The following is an 11,836-nucleotide window of genomic DNA, read 5'->3' on the forward strand; positions in this document are numbered from 1 at the left end:
TTATTTATTGTAAGGCTTTTTAGGCTTTAATTTTTCCTATTCAAATGTTGTCTTGATGCTACATAACGCTGATCCGAGCACGGAACTATTGCGCTAGGAACCAAAGTTCAGAAGGAGAACGGGACCAGAAAAAATGGAAACCGGAAGTTTACGGTAATTTGCCTGCCCGCCCCTGTGACAGGAAGCATGTAAGGAGGTCTAACGTTTGTTGTTGTTGTTGTTGTCGTCTTTTTTCTTCAAAAACGTCGAAATATCAGAAACAAAATGGACTCGAAGGAACCCTCTCTTTATGCAGTATGTATACGTCATTTAACTTTCACTCGTCGCCGCGTCAACGATTAGTTTGTTAGCTTGTTAGCTTGGGAGCTAATAGCAGCTCACAGGTTCAGAAGAAAAACAGGAACAATACATATACTGTAAATCTAGGTACGACTGTCATTTGTTTTTCCTTCTGTCGTTTAGAAGGGTATTTATCTTTTCACACATTATCAGATAAACATTTTTTTTTGCACACAAATAATACGAACTAAAAACCTGCATTTGCTGTCAACTATCTGAACTGTTTTCCTGTTTTGTTATTAGTTTGTTGCGGTGCAGACTCTATATCCCCCCCGTCATTCGTCAATCCAAAATATTAATGAAATGTTGATAACTGGGGTCATTTTTTTAAAACAGAGATGGCACAACAAAATTGCATGTGAGAACAAATGTGACAATTTGAAGCTTTTTGTCACATATGTCGATCAGAGCCCGACTGATATATCGATAATATCAGCCGATATGAGCCACTCACAGTTATTAAACTTTTGTTTTACTCAGTCAAAGATACAGAAAAGATATGCATTCATATTTACATTTAACACAGTAAAAATCTACGTTTGTTTTCCTCACTCAAGTTGTTTATACTTAGTTGCATTTGTTGTGTTTTCTTTTAATTTATCGTTACTTGTAACAAATGGTGGAATAAGAGCCCTCAGTTGTTTGTGGTTGAACACAGCCTACTCTTTAACTGTTAGTATAATGATATGGGTTCCTCTCAGCAGGCAGGCCCCTCGGTGGACATGACGCGGAGCCTAGAGGAAGATTCTTTGGTGGATGCACCTCTGATCTCCGCTGACGCCCTCCACTCGGCCATCAGGAGAGAGTTTCAGACTGTACCAACACACTGCCTCGCCGCCCTGCTGTCCCTGCTGCATGTGAGCATGCTACACACACACACACACATTGTGTTTACACCCAATGTATTGATGAGAGAGTCGTCTAAAATATCAGCGCTAACCCTGCTTTGTAAGAAATTTATAATCATTTTTTTGGGTGCTGGGGAAACTGAATGACAAACAATAAATAAACAAAAACAAAAAAAAGTGCAGAAAGCACCATCCAATGTTTTTGATGCTGATTACTCTTATTTCATTTTGGTATCATGTTGCTGTTTGATTGCAATATTTTTGTCACAATAATTTAGAGCTGAAATGACTTGTCATCTAATCGATCAACATTAAATAAATTGGCAACTAGTTTGATAATCATTTAATAGTCTGGGTCATTTTTTTCTTCCAGCTTCTCCAGCTGCTCGTTTTTTTTGCTGTATCATTGTAAGATGAATGTCTTTGGGTTCCTGACGGTTTGTTGGACCGAACAGGACGTTTGAAGATGTCACTTTGGCTTCTGGGAAACTCTGATGGACCTTTGTTTTATTTGCTGACCTTTTATAGAAATACCAACTTAGAACATAGTCGTCAGATCAACCAGTAATGACTTAAATCGTTCGATGCAGCCCTACATTAACTCTGTATTAAAAATGTAATTTCATCCCCTTTAGAGGATAATCTGACTAATGCAGCATTTCTGTAAAGTAATTTATATAATCTATCTTCTTTATTTGTTTTCTCACAATAGTCTTTTTATTTACTATTCATAATAATAACATGCTGGTCTGAGTCATATGTCTCACTTCCACTCCTCTGTTCCTCTCCAGGTCGTGTACGTGGTGCTGTCAGTGTGTGTGGCAGTGCTGTGTGTGTTGAAGTTTGGCCAGGTTGAGGTGTGTGCGAGTGTTTTGGGTAACGTGCTGGGCAACAGTGTCATTGTGTACGGGAAGGTGTGCCTGTGGGTTCTGGTGCTGGTGTTCACTCGGTGTGTGCAGCACCATCACAGCAGAGCCAGGAGGAGAGGGTACCTGTGCTTCTACAGACAGACACAAGGACTGAAGGAGCTGCCACTCGCCGTTCACTCTGCAGGTACGAGTTTTTCCATGTTGCCCATTTTTCTGCCCATGTAGGTGTCAACTTTCTCCAGGAGGGGGCAGTAATACTCAAGGAAACACGTGTTTGTTTTACAGGAAATGTGTCGGTGTTGGTCGTTCTGGCTGCCAGATTATCATCACCTGTGCAAACCTACCTTCTGCTCAGCATCCTGGGGTTGGAGCTCCTGGTGGCAGTGCCATGCCTTTTCTATTACACAGGTAAACTTATCATTTGTTCAGTGTTGAACAGTGTCGCAGTGTGATGGCAAACAGACATTTATTAACCAGCATCACTTCTGAATACATTAACTAAGTTAAGAGAAGTTTTACTGAGTTATTTTTTGTTCTTATTCATGGGCCGGAACATACACATGCATCCTAGTCTTTTACGGCCAACCATAAACCCCTTGTTACCACTTCATCAAGCCACACACACACACATACACAGCAATGCCCATATATACAATCATTCACACACACACATCTGTTTTTAAAGTCCTATCCTCCACTCTAGTTCCACCCTACCCCCCACCCTTGCACCAACAGACTCACTAAGTAAGATACAGACATCGTCAAAGATATTTTAAAATAAACTAACATGAGATTCATTTTTTAAAAAAGGCAAATAATTCTCAGAATTCTTCACAGGAGGAACAAGTGAAATCAATCTGTTTACATTCTGTATCACAATGCCTCTTATACAGCTGCAACAAGTCGATGAATCGACTCTCATACATGAATATTTTCCGTTCGTTTTGGTTACAAGACGCCACTTTTTTCTGAGACATTAGTTTGATCCGTTAACCGATAAAGTTGAATTAGTGATAAAAAGCATTGTGGGGGGGGAAAAAAATTATATTAATACAATGAAATACTGATGTAAAAACAGGGGTACAGAACTTAGAAGGAACCCAGAGTAGTGAGTGTAAAGGCAGCAGCAGCATCAGTATAAAAGGTAGCAGGTGAGCAATGTACAGGATTCATGCCTTAATAACTTTATTAATTAACCACGTAATGTGTTTGTTATTCTCTTGATTCGTAATAAATCAAAGCAATAGTTACATTGAATTTGGATGATGCTCAGTGGGTTTGGAGGGAACTGAAGCGAGGACAGGACCAAAACGTATCTCTCATTGACACCAGGTTTAAAGAGGGATACGTATTTTATCTAACAGTCGTGCTACTCGTTCTCTCTAGTTTCCCTTATGCTGGGGTGGATCAGTATTTTTGTATTGTGACTCGTGACTTGATAAGTGACACAGTCAGTTCACATCAAACTGTCTATAAGCAGAGTGTGGTTTTTGTTTCAGCGTCGCATCTTCATTCACCATCATCATTCAGGCTCAGTCAGTTTTCCTGTGGATGTTGGTAAAAATTTCAGTAGTTAAATATCAGTGGAGACACACCCTGCAGATTACACGCACACGCACACACACACACACACACACACACACAAACTTCCCCCCACCCTCAATCTGAGCACATTCGCATCACAATACCAGCCCTGCCCTTTTCAGACTCAACAGCATGACAATCAGCCATTCAGCTCTCTGTCCTCCCTCCCTCCGCCCCCCCGCCCCCCTCTCTCTCTCTGCTGATGTGCGGATTTTTATTTATTTTTACTTTGTATATAAACTCCATACCATCTTGATTATGCCTATGCTATCTATTGTCATTTTTCTCTGCCGTAGAGCTTGACAACTACTTGGTTATTAAAATCACACAGTCCAAAGTTTTGGTAGCGTTGATGAAATGGCCTCAAGCTGCAAGAACATACTGTTTAAGCTTTCTCTCAACTTGCAATGGAAAAAAAAGTCGCAGCCCTATACTATTTTTTCCCCTCAAGCTTTTGTAGTTGCGCAGTTTGAGATTCAGATGAATTGAAAAATTCACAAGTATTCTGGTGAGTTATAAACCATTTATCATTAGTGTTGCAGGCTTCGCAAAAAGTTTAGAAAACTCTGAGATTTACGGCATCCCTGTGAAGTGACCGATTGCCTCAGAAAGATGGTCAATTTAATAAAACAGAAAGGAAATATATGCTTGACCTTTTTGCAGCAGTGTTATTTAAGTATTTAGGAACATTATCAGGAAAAAATCACTTAAGAATTTAGGTTTTCTATTTGAAGTCCATCTCATTAGACTGCATTTTAATAGCAAATCAACATTTGCGCTCTATTTTACATTGAAACACTTTTACAGCTGCTTTGTTTTAAGACATTGTCGATCAAGGATACGTTTTAGTAGTTAGAGTATTTTTGTTGTATAGTGAAGGAAAGTTGAAAGAAAAACATTTAAATTTCTAAAAATAAGTTTTTTGGTTGTTGTTTTTTAAATACTGACACTCAGGGATCTTAATGGTTAGAGTTTTAACTGCCCAACTACAAGGATTCATTGTGTGAAAAATATGACTTTTATTTTATTCACTTGATTTAGATACAATAAATATATTGTAATGGCAAAATTTGAAAAAATAAACAGTAAGTAAAGGTATTTTGCCTTGAATGTTTGGTAATGCTGTGGACTAAAGGAAAACTGCTGTTAAAGATGCTCTATCAGAGGATATTGATATTGAAGAATGTTTATTGAAAGGAAATTCATATTAAAGGTGTGTTTGGCAGCTGAGGGGCACAGATTGGAGGTGGAGATACCAGAGAGGCACGGAGAGAAGATAAGAGGCATTAGGATTTAACTTAGCCAAAGGGTAGCCCTGAGCCCACTCCACCCAAATACAAGGAGGGTGATACACACACACACACACACACACACACACACACTCACACACACACATTGTCCCCGTGTTTACAGTGAGCGTGATCCAGTGTGTGAGGGGGGTATCTCTGTTCAGCCGTCGCATTCCTGCTCAGATCAGTGCAGTCAGGCTCGACGCAAACCGAGCGACGCCTCGCAGCGCAAACCTTTTAACCCCACAAACACAAACTCTCAAACACACATATATACACACACAAACTCCGACTGATGCACAAATTGACATCGGTGGGATCATGAAAAGAAAAGAAAAACTCTTCTTAGAGGAGACAGATAGGGCGAGATATAATGCCTGCAGCTATGAAGTCCATACAGGAAGGCCTCGTTCAACTTCTCTTTGAAGTGCGTGCTGATTGTAAGTGTGTGTGTGTGTGTGTGTGTGTGTGTGTGTCTTTGAGGTTTTCTGTATGTTTCTACCTCTCTCATTTTAACATGAATGCTCTCTCCTCTATAGACCTCCATGCACATCAAAGCAATGCCACGGCCTTCAAAGAGTAAACTTAGAATACATCTCTCTCCTCTGCCTGGTCAGAACATAGTGTAAGCACTGCAGGGCACACACACACACACACACACACACACACACACTGATTCAAATACCTAGAATATACCCCTGTCAGACACAAACCAAGTAATTCAAACGGCCATTCCATTCAAATCTTCATTCCATAGCTTCGATCATAGATGATCGTTGTTCACAGTGTGTCGATGCTCAGATTGGGGGAAGAAATGACCAAAATGAATATCAGGATAGTATCACTACTCAGAATGCAGGAGGCAGGACAGGATGACAATTCCGCTGCAGACAGCAGTGTTATTGTTTACAGTCATCAACACGCCCACACACTCGATGTGACTCTTCCATAGATCTTCCTGCTGTATGGGCTCACTCTGACATTTTCCCAGAAATTTTACAAAGAGGGCTGGCAGAAAAATGTCCAGAGAAGATGTCTGGACTTCTGTTCATGTCTGAAAGCAGCTTATGTCAGCTTTATTTTCTGTTATCAGTCAAGGTCCACTCTGAGAAATTATCTCTGTGGGGGAAAAGACTCATCTGTAGTAAGTTAGCAGTGATATAGGGTTATCTGTAGTTAGTAACCATGCATCAATCCTCTTTTAGTTATAACAGAAAACTGTTTATGAAAAAGATGGAGCAATGTCAGACCTCTATAAAGCCCATTTCGGTGTCAGGGTTGTGGTGCTGATATATGAAACGGTTCACACCAACAACACAAACAGTTTATATAAGGTCTCATGCATTTTAAAAGGTTAGGGTTTGAGCATCTCCTCAGGTTAGTCCTTGAAGTAACTATTTGAATCTCAGCTCCTGAAAGCATGAACTGATTTGAATGAGCAGGGTTTACTGCTTTGAACTGAACGACGTTCACGCTGCTCTTTTCAAAAAGTGAATGTCGACCTTTGTGGCTGTTTGGATCAATTTCCTTCCAATTCTTTGATGTCCTATACCGGCGGCACTGCATCGTTGTTGACCTCTATGTGTGGGGTAACTTTAGGTGTTAGCACCTCTGCAGCCTCACTGTTATCACCTGGAAATGTGCACCTCTGGATGGGTGATTGAAGCTTCTCAGATCTGACTAGACCAGGTCTGAGCACTGTCTGTGCGGTCGTGTGAGTGTGTGAGAGTCTCTAACAGGGAGGCGTGAAATGTGTCACTTCTTTTTTACACTGCACCATCCATCCATCCGTCCGCTGTAATACATCGAACTCCACAGACATCAGCCTGATTTAAGGAATTCCTGAACATCTTGACTGACCTCATCCAAACACTTCACCCTTTTCTGTATGTGCACTTCTACCTCATTGTTGATGTATGTGTGACAAACAAATACAGTTGTCAGCATAAAAGAGAGCAAACAATAAACTGATTAGCAGACATGCAAAACTTCACATTACATGAAGCAACAGTACAATGTCTCATCAGTTAGTCTCGCAAAGAAGTTTGGCATGTACATATAATTTGTTTTTTAATTAGGAGACAAAGATATAAGTAAATTCACCAAAAAGAAATGCTCTCTCCATACCAAATCTCATATTAGAAACATGAACAAAAATGAGATTGATAAGATGTTTCAGGCAGTCGTCATGCTGCTGAGCCAAATGTGTGTTTCCACAACCTTTCATGCATGATTTTTTATTTAAAAAGAGTTGTGCTTTTTTTTTTTTTTTTGACGACTTAATGTCTGGAAATCTGGGGAAATGCTTATATTATACCACAGTGGTATTCATTGTAAATATTTGACCCCAGTTTGCCTCTTTCTGCATTGACGTTTTCTGCAAAATCGTCACCTTTTGTCCTTTTACCTGCTTCTATTCATCACATTCTTTTCTCTGCCTCTTAGGAATCTCTGTCTCTCACACATACTTGCTTAGTATTTCTTTATTTACACACACATGGACACACACACACACACACACACACACATGGATTTAGGGCCTCATTATGCAGGAATGTGCAGTATTTCTTAGGATTGTGTTTGAGTGTGGATGCTGAGATGCTGAACTGAAGCAAAGCAAAGATTGAGCTCTTTAGAACCTCCCTGACAATTTCCTCTGGCTAATGACACTCACAGTCTTATCAATACTCAGTCCGCTCTTCCCTCTGCCCTTCCTCATACACTCGGCCTGCATCCACACACACACACACACACACACACATACACACAAACACACACACACACACACACACACACACACACACACACACAAAAGCCTTATCTCCATTCAATCCACCAACATCCATCCCATATTTTGGCCTCTGGCTCCTCTTACTGCTCCTGTATCTTGCACACTCTCACCTTGCTGCTAACCCCGCCTCTTTTGTCAAGGTGTATGTTTAGGGTGTAAGAATTAGAGGTTTGAGTGCAGGATATGGCAGCCCATAAGGGCTAAGTGCAGGATATAACAGCCCATGTGTGTTTAGGCGAGGGAGAGGGATGGAAAACAGTAAAACAAAAAAGAAAATGTGTGCTGTTTCTCACCTGAGTGATTGCCGTTTGTAGGAAAGCTCTCACTGCTCGATAATGTTTGTATGTCTGCATGTGTGACTGACTGAAGTTGTCTTCGTTGTGTTTCTAGTCAAGGTGGTGCGGTTCAACCGGGAGCGAGCTGCTCCAGACGTGAGCCAAGAGGAGCACTCACACACCTACAGTATTACGAGTCTGCCGACTGAGACCGGCTTCAGGTACAATCGATTTTCAACTCAACCACACACACACACACACACACACACACACACACACACACAAACACACACACACACACACACACACACACACACACACACACACACACACACACACCGCTTTCTAGCCCTTTTTCAGACCATGTCACATAAGACTGCTGAAAATTTCATGTGTTGCTCTCATGTTTGGATAAAGCCAACCTCACTGTCACAAAAACAATTTTTTTTCTGCAATACGACAACAATAAAATTGGATTAAATGTTGCATGATAAACAGAGAGATATGAGACATAGGACTACTTGAGAGAGAACCATAATGACTCTGGCATTTATTCATCATCTCTTTATTTAAAGAGCTAAGAAATCATTTCGATTGAGCCAATTTTAAGTTGTTGTCTTTGTTCATTTTCCCCCTCATGGTGTGGCAGAAATGACAAAAGAGAAAAACCTTAAGAAAAAAAACCTTAAGAAAAATCACAGCATTCATTGGACCATCATTGTCCCTGAAAGGCATCACGATTTCTCAAAATAAGCAGTGTTTTGTTTTTTTTAACTGCAGAGTAAATAGTGAATTTGCTGGGGAGGATATTTTAGCAAATGTATTTGCTGCTTTTCAGTATTTACAGTAGAGGAAAAGTGGGTAATGTCTCCCAGTGCAAATATGTGACTCATGGATGTTTTGTTTTTTACTTTTTCTCACAATCTAAATATATTAAACAAAGGGTGTGGCTTTGTGTGCACATTGTCCAAACTGAGATATGACCCCATCTTTTAATTTTTTTAGTGAAAGTGATACGTTTTCTAGCATTCCTTTCTATGTCCATCCACTGTCAAAGGCATGAATATTGACTTTTCACTCAAGTTCGTGTGTTGTTTCTGTTCGTCAGAGAGGGCTCCTGTCTGGAAGAGGTGGTGGAGAAGCAAGCCGACCTGATAGAGTACCTGAAACAGCACAACACGTTACTGAGCAAGAGGCTGCTCAACCTCACCGCTCAGCACTGACCCTCGGCCCGGCGTCCTCCACCCGGGCTGACACCCCCTCGCCGGAGAAGGCATCGCTGTAGAGAAAGAGCCTTATCGTGTTGGGTTTAAAAGACTTGAGTCGTGAGAAACTACTGGATGAAAGACTAAAGTAAGCAAATGCACCTGTACGCACAGACTGAGATGGGAGTTGGGACAGATAACGCACGAGGAGGTGAGCTGAGAGTGGAGGAGAGTTTAAGAGGAGGAGGAGGAGGAGCGGAGTCATGGGTCACAGATCAGAGGTGAGGGGTTTTTATTGCTCTTTTAAGACCCCCAGTGACCCGTGTATGCTACCGCTTGTGTTACTGTGAGAGACACAAGAGGGATGAACATTGTTTTAGAGATCATCTGCACTAAAGAGGAACTAAAGGAGCAGGAGATACAGGGTCAAACGTGGTATTAAATGTGTGTAAGTGGTATTGTTTTTTTTATCTGTCTGAATATGTGTAAATGCATTATGTGGTGACAGTTTCTTTTTTCCATTTGTTAAATCCGTTTGTGAGTTTGTGATTGTATTCCAATAAATCTTAAATATTCATTTTCATTTCATATCATTTGAAGCCGTTTCAGGATGAGAATTGACACAATACTTAAGTGAAACCCAAGTAAGTGGCTGCTGTTTAGTGTTCATCTTGTATAATGTTTTGTAAAAAACCTGAACAATAGAAACACTGCAGTGTCAACATGAGCTGGTGTGAACGGCTTTTCCTGCCTCACCTTGTCTTGTGTTGAATTTCAACACTCACGGCAATCGAGGTTAACGAAATATCGAGGTCGTCATTTGAGCCCTCGCGGTTTGTTCCCCATTGTGATTCCTTTATGCTCCGGCGTCCGCGACTCCACAGGGAACACGGCATTTACGACTTCTCTCCCATGTGACTTCTGCTGGGTTATCCAGAGTGCTACAGGTATCAGGATCAGTGTTTGACCTGAGGGCTCCCATTTTCCTTTTTTTGTTCTAACTAAAAGTATCTCAAATTTTAAACTAAGTCTGATTTTAAAACCTGGGTTTCAACAATAACTCATATCCTCACTGTTGCCACATGTATTGGGACCGACAGTCAGGTGTTCATTCAAAGCAAACAAATCTCAAAAAGTACGTTCGTACATTTTTTTTTAATTAAAACGTTTTAACATGTAATTCAATAAACATTTGAAGTGCATACATGCATTATAAACACTTATTTAGAAATACTATTAGGGGTGCTGTTCATCGTAGCTGCAGTCACTAAGATGTGTCCAGCTCTTTGGTCCGTAGCTTTTCAGCGGAGTGTCTGAATTTAATTAGAGATGGATGATGTCGTAGCCCCCTTCCCCTTTTTCCCCCGCGACAGCTAACAATAGTGTTGGCTTTTGGAGACGCGGAGTCGAAGGTGCTTGCAACTGGAGAGACACAGATCTGTGGCCACCACAACAGCCGTACAGTAACATAACATGGTTTATATTATCACTTTTTCTTTGTTTGGAATGATAGAATCAGTCGTGCACAAGTTTTAGTGGCTCGTTTGCACTTTCTGATGGTCTTGCGTATATGAACAGCTATATACGCAGTCTATAGATAGTCTTTTTGATGGCTTTTTTTCCTCCGTGTCAGTCCATGTCGTGGTACTGGGATTCATCCATGGACTTCCAGTTGCTTCATATTTATATTTTTTCTCCGTAGATCTCTCTCCATCTCGTGCTTCCACCTGCAAATGGAAAGAACATTTAGTGTCCGGTAGAGGAGCTCAGAGAAAAGAGAAAAACAGCTTAAGTGACTGTGCGCGTGCAGGAGTCCAAATTAAAGCTGAAAACCCCCCTCCTCTGCCTTCATGGCACTAAAGCCTTCCTCTTCATCGTTAGTGAGATTTATGTCTGAGCCTTTTCCCCCTGCACCGCTGCGTGAACACACACCTCTGCCACTAATCACACACACCTCCTTAACTGCCACCTGCTTCCAGCCCTGCAAACCAGGTTTGGTTTCCGTGCATCACACAGCTTCAAGTCATAACCTCTTTAAACACATGAACGAGTCTTACCTTAAGGGAAGGGAACCCTCGAGTGGAGCGGCAGACAGCGCCTGTGTGGGCAGTGGTGTCTGTGGTATCTTCTCCTCAGGTTCAGGAAATCTGAAAGAAAGAGACGTTTGTGATTAAGATATATGGCATCGCGTCACTGGATATTGTCATACAAGAGATTATTTGGTATACTATAAATAAAGTAAGTATGTTGTGCTGCTCGCAGGCGAACACACTGCCTATCAAGTGTAGTTTTAAGGGTGAAGGTGAGGAGTTCATCATCAAATTTAGTGTAGTACGCTCAGCTTGGACGTTTTTTGTTTTTTTTTATCACCAAACCACATCTACTGCAGCGAGTATGGATCGTTTTGATACTAAGGACTCCTGTTATGGCTCAGTGGATCCTCTACTGACCATGGAAGTGCCTACTTTTTATTAGGTTTTATTGTTTGGATCCATTTACCAGCAGCAGGAGGCAGACACCCCCCCCCCTTTTCTTTCTAATAAACTGGGACGCACACAGACCTAACACATGATTATTTTTAAACGTGCCCCAATAAATCCACTTTGACTCCCGCGGTTCACAGGCTGCCAGGCCCA

The 11,836-nt window shown here is 41.2% G+C and overlaps 1 protein-coding gene across 2 annotated transcripts; it reads left to right on the forward strand.

Annotated features, from left to right (window-relative positions):
- Nucleotides 1-144: 144 nt before the first annotated feature.
- Nucleotides 145-9,777, forward strand: tmem192 (transmembrane protein 192). Of its 2 annotated transcripts, none has more exons than XM_035637154.1 (6): nucleotides 145-294; nucleotides 1,041-1,196; nucleotides 1,979-2,240; nucleotides 2,342-2,464; nucleotides 8,111-8,216; nucleotides 9,104-9,777. In XM_035637154.1, the coding sequence occupies exons 1-6, from the start codon at nucleotides 265-267 to the stop codon at nucleotides 9,216-9,218; spliced, it is 792 nt and encodes a 263-aa protein (XP_035493047.1). In that variant the 5' UTR covers nucleotides 145-264; the 3' UTR covers nucleotides 9,219-9,777. The 2 variants fall into 2 exon arrangements, with proteins under 2 accessions (XP_035493047.1, XP_035493048.1); XM_035637155.1 differs by having other exon boundaries at nucleotides 1,044-1,196.
- Nucleotides 9,778-11,836: the final 2,059 nt, after the last annotated feature.

Source organism: Scophthalmus maximus, chromosome 8 (assembly GCF_022379125.1).
Source record: "Scophthalmus maximus strain ysfricsl-2021 chromosome 8, ASM2237912v1, whole genome shotgun sequence".
Classification (NCBI taxonomy): domain Eukaryota; kingdom Metazoa; phylum Chordata; class Actinopteri; order Pleuronectiformes; family Scophthalmidae; genus Scophthalmus; species Scophthalmus maximus.